Genomic DNA, 23,011 nt, shown 5'->3' with positions numbered 1-23,011 from the left:
GATGGATGGATGGATGGATGGATGGATGGATGGATGGATGGATGGATGGATTAACCCATTTGCCATTTTGCACATTCATATTTTAGTTACCTGAATTCTGAGATCTTTATAAGTGGGATTTCAGTTATGTTTATAGCACACAGGGTTGCACCAAGTCCTACCAAATGAAAGCTCTTCAGGTCCTGGATATTGTATCCTGAATCATCCAGGAACCCTTGCAAAATGGATTCAGCCTAAAAAGAAAATAGTAAAAATAAAAGATAAACTCTCCAGGAATGATCGAGGTCCCCAGGACTGAGAGGATAAATAGGCTGTTGCTGTAGTCTCCTGACTGATCTCCCCGCCTACTCCTCAGGAATCCCCACCCCAAACCATCCTGGCCTCTGCATCCAAGTTAATGTCCTTAAGATGCTACTTCAACTGAGCATGTCCCCTACTGTGGAGGTGTCTTCAGGCAATGAATCTCTTATATCCTTCACCAATATTAAAGGCACTTGTGTCCTGTGTCTGTGTCTGCTGCTTAGTTCCTTCAGTCACTCTTATGACCTTCAGACAGTTTGGACATACAACTTCTTCTGCATCAAGATCCAAACTTTTCCAGCATCTTTTTCCACAACGTTTCTTTTTCTTTTCTTTTTTTTTTTTTCTTTTTTTTGGAGATGGAGTCTTGCTCTGTCACCCAGACTAGAGTGCAGTGGCACACTTTCAGCTCACGCAACCTCCGCCTCCCCAGGTTCAAGCAATTCTCGTGTTTCAGCCACCCAAGTAGCTAGAATTACAGGTGCACATCACCACATCTGGCTTTTTGTATTTTTTGTAGAGACAGTGTTTCACCACGTTGCCCAGGCTGGTCTCGAACTCCTGACCTCGAGTGATCTACCCACCTCGAGATCCCAAAGTGCTGGGATTACAGGCATGAGCCACCACACCTGGCCTTTCCACAACCTCGCAACAAAACCTTATAATTTCCTGTCTCTTTGCCTTTGTTCAAACCCGTCCTTTCATCTGAAATGCCTTCTGCACTTCCAAGTGCAGCCATCCTTTTTTGGGGGGGCGGGGGCAGTGTCAACTCAAATGTCACCTTCTTCATGACGTTTCAGCCAGAATGATTTTTTCTTCCGCTATGGTCCTACAGAAATATGTTTACCCCTTCAATTCCAATGTTTACTCTTCAATTCCAGAGAGTAACACACAAAATGCTTTGGTGTTAAAATATTTTAAACTAAGCCTTGATTTAAGGGGGCTGATACATAGGTCTCCATAATTCTAGCAGTGGCTATTCATCATTCATGTCTTCCTCTGGAGAACTACCTCTCTTGTATTCCTGCTTCGTGTGGTTCAGTCAAAGCTAACTGCACCAAGTTCCAGGAGTGATGAAATTCAATTCATACCTTAGCCTAGCTGCAGTCACTGGTTCTGGATTGGACATGTGATTTAACCAGAGTCAACCAGAACCAAATTTTGAGTGGAGCATTAGGAGAAGAGCTTTCTTTACTCTGGACTTGAACTTAGAAGGATATACACAAGGATCTGCTGGAACCTACCACAGGCAGGAATACAGCCTGTCTCTCAAAGAAAAGCAAAGTTCAAAAACATGATAAGAAACAGATTCCCACCAAGAGTGTTGAAGATCCTGGATCCAGCTGTACATGAACACTACCCCTGAACTTTCCAGTTACGGGAATCAATAAATTCCCTTTTTTTTTTTTTTTTTTTTTTGAGACAAGGTCTTACTCTGTCATCCAGCCTGCAGTGGCATGATCTCTGCAACCTCCCTCTCCTGGGTTCAAGCAATTCTCGTGCCTCAGCCTCCCAAGTAGCTGGGATTACAGGCAGGTGTGAACACGCCTGGCTAATTTTTGTAATTTTAGTAGAGAAGTAATTTCACTGTTGGCCAGGCTGGTCTCAAACTCCTGACCTCAAGTGATCTGCCCGTCTCAACCTCCCAAAGTGCTAGGATTACAGGTATGAGCCACCACACACCATGCTCAGCCCCTTTATTTGATCAAGCCAGTTTGTGTTGGGTTTTCTTGTAACTAAACTTGTAACTAAACATGTGCTGATTCATTTGATCTACCTGTGTAGGACCTGAGAAAGCATTCAAGCCAATCCTGTGAAGATCAGCTATAAAATAAAGTCTGGGCTGGACACGGTGGCTCACACATGTAATCCCAGCACTTTGGGAGGCCGAGGCAGGAGGATCACTTGAGGTCAGGCGTTTGAGACCAGCCTGGCCAACATGGTGAAAGCTTGTCTCTACAGAAAAATACAAAAATTAGCCAGGTGTGGTGGCACGTGCCTGTGGTCCCAGCTACTTGGGAGGCTGAGATGGGAGGATTATTTGAGCCTGGGAGGTGGAGGTTGCAGTGATCCAAGATTGCGCCACTGCACTCCAGCCTGGGTGACAAAGTGAGACTCTGTCTCACAAAATAAAGTCTGGTTCCTTCAGTGCTCATGAGAGCAAGTAAAAGAGATTATGAGACCTTACAAGGCAAAGATGAGGAGACATCCAAGGACAGACCTCTAACTGAAAGTGAAAATCACAGGCTGTAGTCAATCTCCCCATCTCTCTCTCTCTCTCTGTCTTTTTTTTGTTGTTGTTGACAGAGTCTCACTCTTTCACCCAGGCTGGAGTGCAGTGACATGATCTTGGCTCACTGCAACCTCCATCCCCCAGGGTTCAAGCAATTCTCATGCCTCTGACTAGCTGGGATTACAGGCATCCACCACCACACCCAACTAATTTTTTGTGTTTTTAGTAGAGACAGGGTTTCACCATTTTGGCCATGCTGGTCTCAAACTCCTGACCTCAAATGATCTACCCACCTCAGCCTCCCAAAGTGCTGGGATCACAGGCATGAGCCACCATGCCCAGCTCCCATCTCCCTTTAATGTTAGTCATCCTCATCACACAATATAAATCATTAAGGTGTTGAGAGAAAGTGTTGAGGAAGATTGTGAAATGTTGCAATGAAATTCCATTTTCATGGGCTGGTGCTTCCCACTCCTCAGGTCTGTTTAAATGCTACCTACTCCGAGAAAACTGCCCTCTGAACTCTTTCATCTCAAACAGCCCTTCGTTCCACTATTCCCATGAGTACCTTGTCCATTTTCTGCATCACTTATCATGATTTTTCAAATTTTTCACTTTGATTACTCACTTATTTGTCTGTATCACCAAGTAGGCTCCCAAAAGAAAGGGACCATATCCAGGTAGTTTACCATTGAGTCCCCAGCACCTAGCATAATGCCTGCCACACAGTAGGAGTTCAATAAGTACTTCTTGAGTGAATGAATGAATGAATGAAACAACATCTGAGTGAGTGACTTACAGAAGTCATGGGCAATATATAGTCTTTGACATGCTTCACTTTGCTGCCTTCATGTAATAGACTGGCTTCAGGAAGACTTCTCATGTTTCTGAAAATCGGACTGGTCATGTCCTCATCAAGTTGTCCTCCATGATTACAAAGCTCACAGCTACTATGGGGATGGGGGATTCAGTAACACCAGGCTTAGACTTATATGTCATTGACTTAATGGGACTGTATAGCAAAAGTGGTAATAGCTTACATTTATTGAGTGCATACTGTGTGCTGGCACTACTTTGACCACTTTACACATACTATCTCATCTAATCCTACTAAATAACCCTATGAGGTAAGTATTAATAGTATCCCTAGTTTGCAGACGAGCAAACTGAGGCATGGAGAGGTTAAGTAACTAGGCCAAGATCACATAGCTAGAAAATGATCATTCTGGCCAGGCACGGTGGCTCACACCTGTAATCCCAGCACTTTGGGAGGCCAAGGCGAGTGGATCACCTGAGGTCGGGAGTTTGAGACCAGCCTGACCAATATGGAGAAACCCTGTCTCTACTAAAAATACAAAATAAGCTGGGTGTGGTGGTGCATGCCTGTAATCCCAGCTAATCAGGAGGCTGAGGCAGGAGAATGGCTTGAACCTGGGAGGTGGAGGTTGCAGTGAGTGGAGATCTTGCCATTATACTCCAGCCTGGGCAACAAGAGCAAAACTCCATCTAAAAAAGAAAAAAAAAAAAAAAAAAAAAAAGAAAGAAAAAAGAAAATGATGGTTCTAGGATCAAAACCCAGGCAGTCTGAATCCACGGCCTATACTCTTAGCCACTAAAGGTGTTTGGCTGTGGAGAAAAGATGGAGATTCAAGTTAGCTTTCAAATTTTTCTTATTAAGTCTTCACAATCAGGTTTCACTAGTTGACTCAGAGCAATTTGGGATCCTCAACTATCAGGCATGCTCACTTTAAAATGAAAGTGCAAAGATACAATTTAAATAAAATTACTTTGAAGATGTGGTATTAAATTGTCCTTGCCACTGAAACCCGGAAAATGCAAGCTCAGCCTGGAAGGTGATAAGTTAAAATGTATTTCCTTGAGTGACTAGACCAGCGTATATGTAATGATTCCAAGACAATTAACACCAACACTTTTAGGCAATATTAACTGTTGAAAAATGAATAGCTTTAAGATTTCAATCTCTCTGTTCATCCCTCTGGCTTCTATAATAGTTATTTTCCTTATATTGGTTTTTGAGCTGAACTATCTGTTAATGTAGTTCCGTCAGGTCTGACTATTAATCTAGAAACATGCATTTAAGGTTTGATTGGGAGATAAAATTGAAGAACTGACTGCAAATGATACATGCAAATGTTAGGTTTTCATATCCTCTTCAAACATATTGATAAATCTCACTGCCATCCATGAGAATTAAAATCAGTGCGAAGGGAAAGAGATACCCTAGTTTCTAAGTTGGATGTATTTTTCCGTTTCTCCCAGACTGCAAATAGAATGATTTTAATAGCACAGTGTGATGTGGCACTTCTCAAACTAGTCAAAACCAGTTTTAGAGTCAAAGAACCATGGGATGATAGAATATCAGACTGAAAGGAACCTCTGAGTGTTGGGGCTAACCCTCTCATCTTGCAAAGGAGGAGACTAACCCAGAGAAAGGGGCTGTGATGATGATAATGATATGATGATATTGATAATGACAATGCAATGATGTCAATATCAACTATGAAAACAGCTAATTTTTATTGAATACTATGTACCAGACATTGTTCAAAATGTTTTCAAGTATTTAACTCATGTAATCTTCATGGCCAGGATCTGCATGTTGCCCAGCTCCAGGGGGGCACCACTCACACTGTATTCTGTTTGAATGGTGCCACTCAGAGTTATGAAACAAGGCAACCATGATTACAAAAAGCTTATAAGAGTAGGGGGACATTCATTGGTTTTGGCTGCTCAGCATCCACACTTTTCTTTGGAAAATTACCCTCTATTAGCTTCCTATTGCTACTCTACCAAATTACCACAAATACAGTGGCTTTAAAAAATACACATTTATTCTCTTATAGTTCTGGAGACTGTACGTCCTAAAATGGACTAGAAGGATAGGTTCTTTCTGGGAGATCTAACAATTCATCTTCTTGCTTTTTCTAGCTTCAAGAGGCCACCTGCATTTCCTTGGCTCATAGCCCCATCCTCCATCTCCAAAATCAGCAGCAGAGCACCTTCAGATCTCTTTCTAGTCCCTCTGCTTCCATTATCACGTCGCCTTCTCTATCTATGACCCTCCTTGCTCCTTCTTAAAAGGACCCTTGTGATTACATTGGGCCCACCCAAATAATCCAAGACAACCTCCCCATCTCAAGATCTTTAATCACATCTTCAAAGTCCCTTTTGCTCCATAAGTTAACATATTCACAGCTTCTAGGGGTTCAGACATGGACACCTTTGGAGGACCTTAATCAGCCTAGCACATATCCTTCCCCACTCGGCTCATGTGGTCATGAGATGGTGATAAGATGGACTCCACTCCCTGATGCAGGCCTCGCCAACCAACATAGTCAACCCCTGACCACAGTGGTTGCTCGGGGTGGGCAACTCCAAGAGTGGAGTCAATGCTGGGGTTTTTCCAAAAACTAATAAAGAAGTGGCACATTTTTATGGGCTTGTTAATTAGGTTGTATATAAGCCTAGTGCTGAAAATGACTGCTGAGAGAGCTGCCTAAGAATGAAGATAACATGGAAGGGCTAAGATTTCTCTTTCCAGCAGTGCAATGGATTAGACACCCTAAACTTCTCTCCCAATCAAAACAATTAAAATTCTGGGGAAAACTTCTTTAGCCCATGAAGGATTAATTAACATAGGAATTGTTCACCCACCATAAACAACTAGAAAATTTAACAAAATATATCAGACAACTGCATCCGGATATGGAACAACACAGAATCATAATCCCAGAAGAAGAAAAAAAAACAAGATGAGCCCTAAAATTACCCTCACTTACTGCCAAAAAGCAGTTTCCAGGACATGGATCAGGAAGAGGAACCACAACACACCCAGTGGCCCAGCCAAGTTGAGGATACAGAGATCCAAGTTGAGAGAGGCCAGGGCACTTATCACTTGTGGGGCAAAGTATTAGACAGGAGGAAACTGCAGAGAGTTCCAGAAATCTGCAGAGATGTCTAGTACTGACTGCTAATTTGCACATGCAAAGAGTGAAACTCCACATAGGCAGGAAAAGAGTAACCAGTAATCAGAAAGGATTAGGCTGAGCAACTTCCAGAGCTCATGTGGAGCTGGAAATAGTTCACATTCTCACCAGCCAGAGTAGAGAGGTCTTGGAATACATGGAGCATTAGGTAGTGTCCTCAAAGGAATCATGTCACAGTAATGACAATAAATTAACCACAGAATAAAGGTCACTCTGGACTTGCCCTAACAAAACTCAAAAGGAAGCATCAAAAGGATCAAGCTGATTTGAAAGTAACTTAGGTGTACGACAGAACAAAGCCCAATACTCTTCAAAGAAATACAACTAAATCAAATACTCAACAATGTAAAATCCACAATGCTCATCACCCAATCAAAATTGCTAGGCTTGCAAACAACAAAAGAAAATATGACCCAGAACTAAGATAAAAATCAGTCAACAGCAACAGACTCAAAAATGACAGTGATGATGAAATTAACAGTAAGGATATGAAGGCAGCTCTTATAAATACGGAATAGTTACAAGACCCAGAAACATCCACCCACCTGTCTCGGGCTCCATTCTATTTGCTGGGTTAGAAAAGCCACAGTGTCTATGGAACTGAGGTTCAGCTGCTCCAGCTCACTCTCATTAAGAGCCAGAGCAATGCGCCCTAGGGAGGCAATATGGTGTTCTCTCCAGTAAGAAGGCATGTCCCAAACCTTTAGGCAAAAAAAAGAAAACAGAATAGACTGAACACTGGTGATGGTATTTACCATGATTTGAATGTTTGTGCCCCCCTAAAATTCATATGTTAAAACCTAATCTCCAATGTGATAGTATTAGAAGGTTGGGCCTTGGGAGATGATTAGGTCATAAGGGTAGAGCTCTCATAACTGGGATTAGTGCCCTTGTAAAAGAGACCCCAGAGAGCTAGCTACAAGCTAGCCCCTTTCCACCATGTGAGGACACAGTGAGAAGGCACCATCTATGAAAAATAAGCCCTTACCAAACATTGGATCTGCCAGTGCTTCAATTTTTGATTTCTCACCCCCCAGAACTGTGAGAAATAAATTTCTGTTTGCAAGTTACCAGTCTACGATATTTTGTTATAGCAGCCTGAATAGACAAAGACAGTATCTAAAACAGACATAAGGAGGCCAGGTGCAGTGGCTCACACCTGGAATCTCAGCATTTTGGGAGGCCAAGGCATGCAGATCACATGAGGCCAGGAGTTCAAGATCAGCCTGGCCAACATAACGAAACTCTGCCTCTACTAAAAATACAAAAAAAAAAAAAAAAAAAAAAAAAAAATTAGCAGTGCATGGTGGCGCACACCTGTAATCCCAGCCACTCGGGTGGCTGAGGCACAAGACTCGCTTGCAGAAGTTGCTGTTAGCCAAGATGGTGCCACTGCACTCCAGCCTGGGTGACAGAGCGAGACCCTGTCTCAAAGAAATGAAAATAAAACAGACATAGGGAAACCTACTGTGCAGCATGGTGACCATAGTTGATAATAATGGGTTGAATACTTGAAAATTGTGAAGAGAGTAGATGTTAAATATTCTCACAACAAAAACTGACAGCTGACAAGTATGAAAGGTGATTGACATGTTAATTAGCCTGCTTTAACCATTCCCCAATGTATACATATATCAAAACATCATATTGTATATATGTATATACCATAAATATATATAATTTGTATTTGTTAACTATCCCTTAATAAAAAATAATTAAAAATTTAAAAGACACAGGGTAAATCTTAATATAAAGCTCTCTTTTAAATCAATAATAAAAAGATAACTATATTTGTTTTAAAAATAAAAGAAGACATCAACAAGGAATTCGCAAAAGAAAAATTAAATGTATGGGGAAAAGTTTATTCTCAGTCATAATTAAAGAAATATACATTAAAAACAATCAGACAAGAAGTAAAAAGAATTATCATCATTTATGATGCTGGAAAGATACAAGGTAAGAGATACCCTCATTTGTTGTAGTTGAGAATATAAGTTGGTACATGCTGTTGAGAGGGCAATTTGGCTATCTGTATCAAAAGCTTTTAAAGTATTTATATTCTTTGACCCAGAAATTCTACCTCTGGGAATTTAGCCTGAGTAAATGAGACAAGAACCCAACCATATATGTATAAAGGTATACCTTGAGTCATTTTTTAAAATGTAACCTGAAAGTCTAACAATTAGCTAAATAAATAAGAACTAACCATAAATAAAATGCAGTTGCCCCTGTGGATACCTCCACCGAGGATTGGTTCCAGAACTCCTCGAAGATACCAAAATCCATGGATATTCAAGTCCCTTATATAAAATAGTGTAGTATTTGCATATAACCTATGCACATCCTCCTGTATACTTTAAATCATCTCTAGATTACTCATAATACCTGATGCAATGTAAGTGCTATGTAAATATGTACAAAATGGTATGTCAAAAGTGCTACTGTATTTTTATGTGTTTTTTTATTGTTATATTGTTATTTGGAGTGTTTTTTCTAAATACATTCTATCTGAGGTTGGTTGAATCTGCAGATGTGGAATCCATTGATATGGAAGGCTAATTGTATTACAAAGCTATTTAAAACACTGATATACACTGGGCACGGTGGCTCATGCCTGTAATCCCAACACTTTGGGATGCCAAGGCAGGCCTTGAGGTCAGGAGTTCAAGACCAGCCTAGTCAACATTGTGAAACCCCATCTCTACTAAAAAAAATAACAAAAAAACAAAAATTAGCCGGGCGTGGTGGCAGGTGCCTGTAATCCCAGCTACTTGGGAGGATGAGGCAGGAGAATTGCTTGAACCTGGGAGGTGGAAGTTGCAATGAGCTGAGACCACACCATTGTACTCCAGCCTGGGCAACAAGAACAAAACTCCATCTCAAAAAATAAATAAATAAATAAAATACTGACATAGATTTACATTTTGGATATGAAAAAATATGCAGTCTGTACTGTTGGGTGCAGAAAGCAAGTTATTGAATAGTAGGTAAGTGTAATATCATTTTTGTAGAACATGAGATATGTGTATGAAATATACAAAATAATATTTTTATATACATAGTTTTGGAGTCTGGTAAGCTTCAAATGAATATACCAAAATATCAACAGTGCTTATCTGTTGATCAATGCTTATCAAAATATCAACAGTAAGTAAAAGATTATCACTGATTTTCTTCTTTATTATTTTCCGACTTTTCTACAATAAACTTGAAGTACTCATATAATACGCAAATACAGTTATATTTATAATTTTAAGAAATTGAATTGTTTAACCCTTGAGGGTAACTAGATATTCTACAACCATGTAAAGAGCTAAAATGGGCTTGAGTGCAGTGGCTCATGCCTGTAATCCCAGCACTGTGGGAGGCCAAGGTGAGCAGATCACTTGAGGCTAGGGGTTCGAGACAAGCCTGGCCAAACAAACCCCATCTCTGCTAAAATACAATTATTAGCCAGGCGTGGTGGCTTGTGCCTGTAGTCCCAGCTACTCATATGGCTGAGACACAAGAATCACTTGAACCCGGGAGGCAGTTTGCAGTGAACCAGAGATCGCACTGCTGCACTCCAGCCTGGGCGACAGAGCAAGACTCTGTCTTAAAAGAAAAAAAGAAAAGAAAAAAAAGCTAAAACAGGCCCAAAGCGACCTTTTTCTTTTTATTTATTTATCTGAGTTGGAGTCTCGCTCTGTCACCAGGCTAGAGTGTAGTGACGCAATCTCGGCTCACTAAAACCTCCGCCTCCCAGGTTCAAGCAATTCTCCTGCCTCAGCCTCCCAAGTAGCTGGAACTACAGGTCCTTGCCACCACGCCCAGCTAATTGTTTGTATGTTGAGTAGAGATGGGGTTTCACCTTGTTGGCCAGGCTGGTCTCGATCTCTTGACCTCGTAATCTGCCTCCCAAAGTGCTGGGATTACAGGCATGAGCCACTGTGCCCAGCCTCCTTTTATTTTGTTTTTGAGACAAAGCCTCAGCTCTGATGCCCAGGCTAGAGTACACTGGCGCAATCTTGGCTCACTGCAACCTCCACCTCCTGGGTTCAAGCAATTCTCCTGCCTCAGCCTCCCGAGTAGCTGGAACTACAGGCCCATGCCACCACGCCCGGATAATTTTTGTGTTTTGAGTAGAGACGGAGTTTTGCCATGTTGGCCAGCCAGGTCTCGAACTCCTGACCTCCCGTGATCCGCCCGCCTCGGCCTCCCAAATTGTTGGGATTACAGGAGTAAGCCACTGCACCCAGCCAACAAAGAACCTTGTTAAAGATGGAAAACTACTTCCAGTCCTCTTTTTACTCCTTTCTGTTATATTTTCAGACAAATTTGCAACAGATTCTGAGAAAACCTGCTATGAGCAGCAGCTGGGGCTCTCCATGTGAAGGAATAAGAGGGCTAATTCTTGGAAACCGCCTTGGTCAGAGGCATTGGGACATCCACAGAACTTTATTCACTGAGCATCTGCTAGATGCCAATACACATCTCATCCCATTCTCTGCCACAGTCCTAAGAGGGAGGAACTGGAAATTTCCTCCTTTCTCAGATAAGGAGATCACAATATCACTGAGCTGATGCAGTAAAATTTCAAGATGATATATGTGAAAACTCCTTGAGGAGGGCTCGATGTGCAGAAATCCTGAACTGGTTTTGGTGTTTTTCTTTTTTCCTCTGTTTAACATTTCCTCCCTGAGGTGGGCTTCACCTGTATTGCTTTCTCCTTCAGGGTCATCAGCTGAGGCTGGCTGAAACCCTGGACAGCTCCCAGCAGTTCCACAGTCCTGATGAATGTGTCTTCCTCCATGCACCGCAGGTCCTCCAGGGCCCAGCAGGCGTTGGCTTCGGCCAACTTGAAGATGTCATCGGAAGAGGGGGCCGCGACTCCATGGCAACCTGAAGAAAGGGAAGATGCAGGGAAGGAGACGAGGAAAGAGAATTTCAGGAAATGTTAGTCTGTGTATTGAAATGAGTAACATTCTTCACCAGTCAGATTTATGCATGGAAGGGACTAGAAAGTAAAAGTGGAGAGCAGGAGCCCAGGGACTAGACTGAATCCTACTTCTGCCATTTCTTGCCAATTATTGGGTAACAAAGTCATGGAAATGTCAGCTTTTTGCACATCCACATGCACAAACTAGGAGCAGTGCAACATTACAATTAAACTACAAATTCCTTGAGGGCAGTAAGAGCTGGTGGTGAACAGTCCCGACTTTCGATTCAAATCCAAGGCTATTTAACCTCTCTGTATTTCAGTTTTCTTGTCTATAAAATGGAAATAAAATCACCTCATAGGATGGTTGTGAAAACTAAATGTGTTATTATAAAGCACTTAGAACAGTGCCATGCATACAGTAAGCACTCAATACACAATTTCTGTTGCCTACCTCACCCCCTATGCCTTTAAGTTTGCAACCCAGCATAAAGGTTCCAAAATTATGAAGGAGCCTTCCTATAAAAATGGGAAGATGGGCTGCATGGTGGCTCATGTCTTCAATCCCAGCACTTTGGGAGGCCAAGGCAGAAGGATCACTTGAGCCCAGGAGTTCAAGACCAGCCTGGGCAACATGGCAAGACCTCACCTCTAAAAAAACTGCAAAATATTAGCTGGGTATGATGGCACATGCCTGTAGTCCCAGCTACCCAGGAGGCTGAGGTGGGAGGATCACCTGAGCCTGGGAGGTCAAGGCTACAGTGAGCCGTGATCATACCACTACTCTCCAGCCTGGGTAACAGTGAGACCCTATGTCAAAATAAAATAAAAAATAAAAATTAGGAAGATGAGGTGCTGTCCATGAAAATCATAGTGGGGGTTGTGGATTTCCCATCCCAAGAGAAAAGAAAAATGAGCCCTTTGCACTTCCCTTGGCAAAAGGAAAAACAGCCATTTCGGTCTTTGAATAACATGGACCTTACCTACTCAAACCAGTTACCAACCAACATGCAAATGAGATATTGTCTTTGCTGGCTCCAATGTGCCCAACCTGGGAGAAAACTCTAGGATCCTTAAGAGCAACCATGGATTTCTTGTCTTAGCAGCAGACCACCACTGATGCTGACAGATGCACCAAACTCACCCAAGGCCAGGGCATTTCCCAAGCCCGATGGCCTCTCTCTTCTCATTGCACCTTCAATGGAAATTCACTGCATTCCAATCAAGAGGCAAAAGTAGACCAGATCAAAGATGCCAGTTGTGGTCCTCAAACATCTTTATCATAAGCCACTTGGAAGGGACTAAAGATCCATCCCTCCCTAGGCCAACCCCCACCCCACTCTCTAGTGAAAACAACATCAGTGGTAGCACAGAACTAGAGAGAGCAGAATGGTTGACTAGTACATCAGGGACTTGGTCTTATCACCGTGTCTGTCCAGGGATTAGAATAGAGCCTGGAACACAGTAGGCATTCAGCAAGTATCTGTGGGTGAATGAACACACACACACACACACACACACACACACACAAACTAATATAAAACCAAGCAGTAATTCTGCTAATTCATTAATCACTTAAGCATAGCAGCAATTGATACCCAGAACCAACTAAAGAACACTCATAAACTGTGCACTGATACCAGAGCTTCCTTCCCCTGAGTGTGGAAAGCCTTACTTTTGTGTACCACATGCACACAGTAAGAGCTCTGCAATATGATGACATGGACTGCTAGATCTTGAAGGCAGTGGGAGTCAGTGGTGCTCACCATCAGCTTTGGGTACAAATCCAAACACTGCCATTTACTAACTCTGTGACTTTGGACAAGTCCCTTAGTCTCCTAAGCCCCAGTTTCCTTCATTTAAAAAACAAGAGAACACCCAAGGCTGGAAATCTGCAGCCCTAAATGGGAATAGGCATTCCTGTTTTCACATCCAAGTGTTACCTTTTGGCCTGCCACATCCCACTATCCTGTACCCATATAAACCCCAAACCCCAGGCTCCATGAGCATATAAGCAGATGAGCAGATGAATAAAGAGAAGAGGAGCAGAAGAGCAGCATGGCAGAGAAGGAGAGAAAAGAAGAAGCGTCTGAATACCAAGAAGAGTTTGGCTGGGGACAGTTGGAGAGGACATTGGCCACAGGACAGCCAAACTCCAGGGGAAGATCATCTTCCCACTCCATCCCCTTTCTAGCTCCCCATCCATCCCACTGAGAGCCACCTCCATTACCCAATAAAATCCCCACATTCACCAAGAAAAACAAAACAGGAGAACAATATAATGCATGGAGGGATAATCACCCAAGGTACACATAAATCCAATTGTGACACTTCTTTGCTCGATGTTACAAGATGCCTCCACCCAGAGTAAAAGCCAAAGTCATTAGGGTTTCCTTTATCAGTCCCTACATGGCTGGCCTTGTCTCTCACTCCCCTCCAAACACACTGGCCCCTACCTCCCACTCACAGGAGTGATCCTGTCGCACTCTCTGCCTAAAAGACTCTAATTGAAAATATTCACATGGCCCACTGTCCCTTGGGTCTTCATTCAAATGTCACATTCTCAATGAGACATTCCTTCATGGTTCTCTTTTCACATGACAGTCCCCCTCCCAACACTCATAGCCCGTTCCCTTGCTTTATTTTCCTTCTTGGCACTTTTCATATGATATACCATATATTTCACTTATGTATGGAATTTATTGTCTTGCTACACTCCATTTGAAAATAAGCTCTTTGTTCACATAATTAGTGATTAAATAATATTTTTTGGGTGGATGAAAGCAAGCACTGACTGTCAACTACTACCACCATTGGATCTGATTAACTTTGTCTCCTCATGCCTGGCCCCCGTCTGCACTTAGTAGGTGCATGGTAATGATAATAAAATATCTAACACTTGGACAGGCATGGTGGCTCACATCTATAATCCCAGCACTATGGGAGACCAAGGCAGGATGATCACTTGAGTCTCAGTGTTCAACATCAGCCTGGGAAACATAGCAAGATCCTATCTCTACAAAAAATAAAACATTATCCAGATGTGGTGATGCATGCCTATAGTCCCAGCTAACTTGTGAAGCTGAGGTGGGAGGATCTCTTGAGTCCAGGAGGTCGAGGCTGTAGTGAGCCATGATTGCACCACTGCATTCCAGCCTGGGTGACAAAGCAAGGCCCTGCCTCTATAAAGTCAAATTTTAGGCCAGGCGCAGTGGCTCATGCCTGTAATCCCAGCACTTCGGGAGGCCAAGGCAGGTGGATCACCTGAGGCCAGAGTTCAAGACCAGCCTCGCCAACATGGTGAAACCCCACCTTTACTAATAATGCAAAACCTAGCCAGGTGTAGTGGCACATGCCCATAATCCCAGCTAGTCAGGAGGCTGAGGCAGGATAGTTGCTGGAATCTGGGAGGCGGAGGTTGCAGTGGGCCGAGATCATGCCACTGTACTCCAGCCTGGGTGACACAGTGAGACTCCACCTCAAAAATTTTTTTACAAATCAAATTTTAAAAATATCTAACACTTATTAAGGATCTGCTACGTGCCAGACATTCTTATAAACATGTTTCTGGGCTTAAACCCATTAATTCTCACAATAACCCAGTGAGGTAGAGACTTTCATTGTCCCCATTTGATAGAGGATGAAAACTGAGGCACACAGAGGTTAAAGAGCTTACCCAAAACCACACAGCCAGTAAGTGGCAGACTCAGGAGAGAAATCTAGACAGCTCAGCCCTGTCACTGCAATGTTAAACCACTAATCCATGTTGGTCCTTTAAGTCAATCCTACTGAAATGTTTGTTACACGTATTCACTCATTAAACCCACTAGCCTGGGTATGGAGTATGGGACATGATTCCAGGTTACTTTACAAAAGTGTAACTTTTTTGTTTTGTTTTGTTTTGAGACAGAGTCTTGCTGTCACCCAGGCTGGAGTGCAGCGGTACCATCTCAGCTCACTGCAAATTTCACCTCCTGGGTTCAAGCAATCCTTGTGCCTCAGCCTCCAGAGTACCTGGGACTACAGGCACACACCATTACGCCTGGCTAATTTTTGTGTTTTCAGTAGAGACAGGGTTTCGCCATGTTGGCCAGGCTGGTCTCGATCTCCTGACCTCAAGTGATCTGCCTGCCTCAACCTCACAAAGTGCTAGGATTACAGGCTTGAGCAACCGCGCCTGACCCAAAAATGTAGTTCTTTGCCTGTAGATTTTGTCATTCTATTGCTTTGCAGCCATTTCATCCAGTTCCCTGCATAAGGAGGCCTCTTGATGTCAGAGACCCTGCCCAAAACACTGCCACCCCAGCAGCGGCTCGGATACCCTGGAAACACTCACCAGGCATAGAGTCAGAGCTGGGGATCTTGTCACTGCTGTTCCGAACAGATTCAAAGACAGCCCAGAGGAATTCTTTAGGGGGCAAGGTCCTGGCCATCTTGGAAGCTGCTTGTAGAAGGATCTCAGGAAACTGTGTGAGAGAAGATGAAAGAAGATGAATAATAATTAAAGCCCCTTAAATACAGATTGAAATCAGAATTGAAACTGTCACATTACTTACTGCCTTCATTCTTTGTTATAGCAACTTCTCATATAAATCTAATCCCTAGTCCCACTAATGTGGTCTCTATAAAGAATCCTATAAAATGATACTCAACCTCAATAAAAATCCAATAAGGGCTAAAAAACATAAATACATCACTTTTCACCAGATAGTCAAAAATAAAATAAAGTGCTAATACTTAATGTTGGGCACATTCATTTTTCTGTGGGACTGTCAAATTGTGCACTATTAGCAGAGCAATCTGATAATATCGACAATAAATGTAGGCTAGGCCAGGTGTGGTGGCTTACATCTGTAATCCCAGCATTTTGGGAGGTTGAGGTGGGCAAATCACTTGAGGTCAGGAGCTCAAGACTGGCCTGGCCAACATGGTGAAACCCCATCTCTATTAAAAATACAAAAATTAGCCAGGCGTGGTGGCATGCACCTGTCATCCCAGCTACTTAGGGGACTGAGGCAGAAGGATCACTTGGGCCCAGGAGGCGGAGGTTGTAGTGAGTCGAGAGCGTGCCACTGCACTCCAGCCTGGCGATGGGAGTAAAATCTTGTCTCAAAAAAAACATGTATGTGTACCTACCCCTTTTTTGGTTTGGTGCTATTTCAAAGTTTTTACTAAACTTTATGTTTGATATACTTTGGATGTGTACCCCACCCAAATCTCATATTGAAATGTAATCCCCCAGTAGTGGAGGTGGGGCCCAGTGAGAGGTGATTGGATCATGGGGGCAGATTTTTCATGAATAGTTAAGTACAATCAATCCCCTTGGTACTGTCCTCACAATGAGAGTGTTCTCTCGAGATCTTGTTGTTTAAATGCATGTAGCACCTCCCCCATCACTATCTTGCTCCTGCGGGGGCCAAGTAAGACGTGCCTGCTCCCCCTTCGCCTTCCGCCATGATTGTAAGTTTCCTGAGGCCTTCCCAAAAGCTGGGCAGATGCCAGCATCATGCTTCCTATACAGTCTGCAGAGCCATGAGCCAATCAATCCTCTTTTCTCTTTTCTTGTCTTTTTTTTTTTTTTTTTTTCAGACAAGAGTCTCGCTCTGTCACTCAAGCTGGTGTACAGTGGTGGGATCTCCACTCACTGCAACCTCCACCTCCCAGGCTCAAGTAATTCTCGTGCCTCAGCCTCCTGAGTAGCTGGGATTACAGGCATGCAGCACCAAGCCAGGCTAATTTTTTTTTATATTTACTATAGACAGGGTTTCACTATCTTGGCCTGGCTGGTCTCAAACTCCTGGCCTCAAGTGATTCACCCACCTTGGCCTCGCGAACTGCTGGGATTACAGATGTGAGCCACTGTGCCTGGCGGTGTTTGTTTTTTGTTTTTTGAGATGGAGTCTCACTCTGTCACCCAGGCTGGAGTGCAGGGTGCAATCTAGGGTAACTGTAAGCTCCGCCTCCAGGGTTCACACCATTTTCCTGCCTCAGCCTCCCGAGTAACTGGGACCACAGGCACCCACCACCACACCCGGCTAATTTTTTGTATTTTTTAGTAGAGATGGGGTTTCACCATGTTAGCCAGGATAGTCTCGATCTCCTGACCTCGTTCCACCCACCTCGGTCTCCCAAAGTGCTGGAATTACAGGCATGAGCCACTGCACCTGGCCCTTTTTATTTTTATTTTTTTTTAAATTTAACTTTTATTTTAAGTTCAGAGATACATGGCAGGTTTGTTATATAGGTAAGCTTGTGTCATGGAGGCTTGTTGTACAAATTATTTAATCACCCAGGTATTAAGCCTAGTACCCATTAGTTATTCTTGCTGATCTTCTCCCTCCACCCACCCTTCACTCTCCAATAGGCCCCAGTATCTGCTGTTCCATTCTGTGTGACAATGTGTTCTCATCATTTAGCTCCCACTTATAAGTGAGAACACGTGGTATTTGGTTTTCTGTTCCTGCATTAGTTTGCTAAGGATGATGATCTCCAGCTCCATCCATGTCCCTGCAAAGAACACGATCCCATTCTTTTTTAGAGCCACATAGTATTCCATGTAAACCTCTTTTCTTTATAAATTACCCAGTCTCAGGTATTTCTTTACAGCAATGCAAGAATTGCCTAACACAGGTCAGGTGCAGTGGCTCACACCTGTAATCCTAGCACTTTGGGAGGCCCAAGCGGACAGATCACCTGAGGTCAAGGGTTCAAGACCAGCCTGGCCAACATGGTGAAACCCTGTTTCTACAAAAAATATAAAAATTCATGGGGCATGGTGGTGTATGCCTGTAATCCCAGCTACTCAGGAGGCTGAGGCAGGAGAATCACTTGAACCCAGGAGGCGGAGATTGCAGTGAGCTGAGATCGTGCCACTGCACTCCAGCCTGGGCAACAGAGCTAGACTCTGTCTCAAAAAAGAAAAAAAGAATTGCCTAACACCATTTATCATGAAAAGGAGGTGAAGAAGGGTTGTCTCAACATCCTGGATGGAGACTAGCAATGAGGGGACTTAGGGGACTTTGGGTTACCTTGGAGAAAGTGCCATTTCTCATCTAGAACGAATACACTTTGTCAAGACTTGGGATATTATTAGGAGGCCTGTCCATGGGCCCAGAGAATTCATCAAGCCCTACAGCTATGCCTCTCTGGGTCCCAGCTCACCCAGAGAGAAAGCCTCTCAGCCTATGTAGCTCCCCTTTCTAGACTCATCTTCAGAATTAGAGTCACAGTCTAGGCCAGCAGTTCTCACCCTGACTGTATGTAAGAATCACCTGGGACACCCAGCACCAGCTCCTACAGATTCTGACTAGTTGGTCTGGGCTGGATACCATGGACTGGTCCATCTTGGAATCTCCCCAGGTGATTCTAATGTGCAGCTAAGGCGGAAAGCAACTGCTCTAAGACAGTTAACTTTTAGAAAGCAATGTGCATAGTGGAGTGAATGGTATTTTCCATTTTGTATTTTTTAAAGAAGAGTGTATATATGCTCTTGTGTTTTTAGTAGAGACAGGGTTTCACCATGTTGGCTTGTTATATATATATATATATATTTTTTTTTTTTTTTTACACCTATATAAAACATGTTATATAGGTAGTCAGGATTTTTCTGAAAGGATGCAGAAGAGATTGGGGACAGCAACTGCCTCTGAAGAGGGAAGCTAGGGAACTACAAGTCTGGAGTGGGAGGGAGACTTGCTTCTCATCCTATTACCTTTAGTGCAATTGGGATTTGTTAACCACGAGCATGTATTACTTGTTTTATTAAACATTTCCAGTATTTTAAAAAAGAGTATACAGAATAATACAACAAAACACCCATGTCCTCACAACCCAGCTTAAGAAATAAAACATCACAATATAAATAATAAGTCCCTCCTTCACTCTTTGCCTTCCTCCTTCCCCAGAAGTAACTGTCACTCTGAATTTGGCATTCACTTTTACACTTCTCTTACATATAAACTTGGTTTACATATGCTTTAAATTAATTCAGCTAGTATTTATTTATTTACTTCATATCCTACTATAGATATACTTTTGCAACCTGGGTTTTTTTTTTTAATTCTACACTGTGTTTTTGATATTTCACAGTGTTGATACAAGACTTTTTCAACTTCAGAAGTTGATTTTTTTAAGATTAGATAGACATATGTATGTTCTCACTGATATGTGGGAGCTAAACTATGAGGACCCAAAGGCATAAGAATGATGCAATGGACTTTGGGGACTTGGATGGAAGATTGTGGGGGACAAGGGATAAAAGACTACAAATATGGTGCAGTGTATACTGCTCGGGTGATAGGTGCACCAAAATCTTACAAATCACCACTAAATAACTTACTCCTGTAACCAAGTACCACCTGTATCCCAATAACTTATGGAAAATAATAAACATCTAAACATAGAAAAAGCAAGGAAGGAAAAAAATAGATGGATATATAACATTTGTGTATCAGGGCCAGGCAAGGTGGCTCACACCTATAATCCTAGCACTTGGGAGGTCAAGGCAGGCAGATCACTTGAGATCAGGAGTTCAAGACCAGTCTGGCCAATATGGTGAAACCCCATAGCTACTAAAAATATATAAATTAGCTGGGCATAGTGGCAGGCGCCTGTAATCCCAGCTACTCGGGAGGCTGAGGCAGGAGAATCACTTGAACCTGGGAGGCGGAGGTTGCAGTGAGCCGAGATTGCATCACTACCCTCCAACCTGTGCAACAGAGGGAGACTCCATTTCAAAATAAAATAAAATAATAAAATAAAAATAAACATTTGGGCATCAACTGCTTGTAACCATATATTTGGACATCCAGAATATGATTTTACTGTGACTAAATTTCAGAATGTGTGCTGCACATGTGTGATCCCAGGTGATGTTCTGTGTGTTCAGGCGCTGCTGAGTATGTGTGACTATGTGCACCTTGCGCCTGCATGTGCAGGTATGTGAGTGTGTGTATGTGCTTTGTGGGGAATCTGATTGTTGTTCAGCAAACATTCACTCCTTTCCTACCCTCCACCTCCATGGAAGGAAACTCCTTCCTGCCCCATCAAAGTTGGTCTTGGTCATGTAACTCACTTTGGCCTTTGGAGTGTGGCAGAAGTGACAGCGTGTCAATTTCCAGCCTAGGACTTAAGGAGAATTGTACTTATCCCTTCTCTTTTTGGTAGTTTCATACCTTCATGGTAAGAACAAGTTCTAGAGGCTGGGCTCCAAATACAGCCTTATAGAGCAGGGCTGCTCCAGTGACCCACAGATCAGGCAGCAAGAAACATATGCAAATTGTTCTATGCCCTTGAGATTGTGTGGCTTTGTTATGCAGCAAAAATGACTAATTAATGCTTATTTTGCATGTCCCTTGACCTAGACTATCTAACTTCTGGAGCCTTACTCCAAGAAAAGTGTCATGCCCAAATGTAATATCAATAAAGACTTGTTATTGGATTAAATGTGTCTGCATATGTGATTGCATACACTGGACATATATGTGCATGTGCCTAGGGCACCAGCCAATGTGAGAGCCAGAACAGATGTGGGTGTGAGATGCACACTAATAGCAGAGTGGTAGCTACGTGATGCCCGTCTGCACACATCTGCCTGGGGGGCCACACAAAAGGGCCTGAGTTCATTTAGCTGTGGCCTCACTCCCTTTTCCAGAACCTTGCACATCCTGGAATGGAGCTGGAAACATCTTAGCCCTTTGAGGCAGGGAGGAAGCTTTCAGAAGCTTAGACAGCAGTATAGCTGACCATATTTTCTCTCCCCTTCAAACTCCTTCAGCCTTCTTAAGCTGGAGCACAACATTACCTTTGTGGCTATAGAGCTTAATTCATCTCCTGAGAAAAGTACTAGAAAGGGTCCCAAGTCCTTCGTGGTCTCGGCTGTCCAGTGCTGAGGAAGTCTAAAAAGAGATAATAACCAGTAAAGTGAAAAAAAAAACATGCTGTGGTGGACATCTGTTGCCTTTTCCCCCAACACTCTTGTCTTTCAGGAACAGATTGTCTTATACTCAGAGAAACTGTCAATCACATGGTCCCACTTCCTTGACCAAGAAAATTGGCATGTAATACAGGCTGACCAATCAGAGTCATCCCTGGGAATTTTGATGGAACTCTCAGAGAAGCTCTCCTTTCTCTGGTATCTCTGGCTGTAAAGAGGATATTGGAGGACATTCATATTACCAAGTGGAAAAATTAAAGACCACACCAAGGAACACAGAGTTGAGGGATGGGAGGAACGTATTCCTGATGATGTCATTTGAGACACTGGATTCAGCCACGCCTGAAGACCACCAGTGGAGTTTCCCATTCCATTCCATTCCTGAATTCAATACATTCTCATTCTCTTTAGTTTGAATTAAATTATTGAATTTCTGCCATTTACATCACAGTGTTTCCTTCCTCCTCCTCCCCGAGAGAAGAGTAATTATATATTTCTTCCTTTTAATTTACCATAACAGTCTTCTCCTAGAATAAGAAAAAACTTTCTCTTGAACTTGGCAGGATAAAATACAAGCACTGACCCAGAATCCACTGTTATTCTTACGTAGATCATAAATGCCTACAGTGAAGAGCTGTCACTATCTTTGGTGACATCTCTAAAGGAGGTCTGCCCAATTAGCAGTGACAGCTGGTGGGAATGCAAAATCATACAGCCACTTTGGAAGAACTTCGGTGGTTTCTTACAAAAGCAAACATGTTTTTGCCATATAACCCAGCAAACACACTCTTTGGTATTTACGCAAAGGAGTTGAAAACTTATGTCTACATGAAAACCTGTATATGGATGTTTATAGCAGCTTTATCCATAATTGCCAAAATTTGGAAGCAAACAAATGTCCTTCCGTAGGTGAAGGGCTAAATAAGCTGTGGTTCATGAAGACAATGAAATATTATTCAGCACTAAAAAGGAATGAGCTATCAAGCCAAAAAAAGACCTGGAGAAAACTTAAGTACATATTACTAAGTGAAAGAAGTCTATCTGAAAAGGCTATCTGCTGTATGATTCCAAATATATGATATTCTAGAAAAGGCAAAAGTATCAGTGGTTGCCAGGAATTAGGAATGATGGAGGAATGAACAGGCAAAGCCCAGAAGGATTTTTAGGGCAGCGAAAATACTCCAAATGATACTATAATGGTGAATACATGTTATTATATACTTGTCTGAACCCATAGAACGTAAAGCACCAAGAGTGAACCCTAATGTAAAATACAGACTTCAGGTGACAATGAGAATCCAATGACAATAATGTCAACATAGGTTCATCAGTTCTAATAAACGTACAACTTTGGTGGGGGATATTGATCACAGGGAGCTTATGCGTGTATGGAGTCAGAGGGATATGAGAAATCTCTATCCTGTCCATTTTTCTGAGAACCTAAAACTAGTCTTAAAAATAGACTGTAGGGTCAGGCATGGTGGCTCATACCTATAATCCCAACACTGTGGGAGGCTTAGGTGGGTGAATCCCTTGAGCCCAGGAGTTCGAGACTCACCTAGGCAACATGATGAAATTCCATCCCTTAAAAAAAATACAAAAATTAGCTGAGTACAGTG

The 23,011-nt window shown here is 42.7% G+C and overlaps 1 protein-coding gene across 2 annotated transcripts in view; it reads right to left on the bottom strand.

Moving 5' to 3' along the window:
* The window catches only part of OTOA (otoancorin), a 97,825-nt gene that overhangs the window by 8,365 nt on the left and 66,449 nt on the right, over positions 1-23,011 (bottom strand). For both annotated transcript variants that reach the window (XM_023225034.2, XM_023225035.2), the window contains 5 exons: positions 21,261-21,354; positions 15,795-15,924; positions 11,234-11,421; positions 7,086-7,241; positions 91-233 (listed from right to left, as the gene is read on the bottom strand). In XM_023225034.2, the coding sequence (XP_023080802.2) occupies positions 91-233; positions 7,086-7,241; positions 11,234-11,421; positions 15,795-15,924; positions 21,261-21,354 (711 nt within the window). The remainder of the gene's footprint in view (positions 1-90; positions 234-7,085; positions 7,242-11,233; positions 11,422-15,794; positions 15,925-21,260; positions 21,355-23,011) is intronic.

The sequence above is a fragment of the Piliocolobus tephrosceles genome, chromosome 17 (assembly GCF_002776525.5).
Source record: "Piliocolobus tephrosceles isolate RC106 chromosome 17, ASM277652v3, whole genome shotgun sequence".
Classification (NCBI taxonomy): Eukaryota; Metazoa; Chordata; class Mammalia; order Primates; family Cercopithecidae; genus Piliocolobus; species Piliocolobus tephrosceles.
This window is presented reverse-complemented; position numbering and strand designations above follow the sequence as displayed.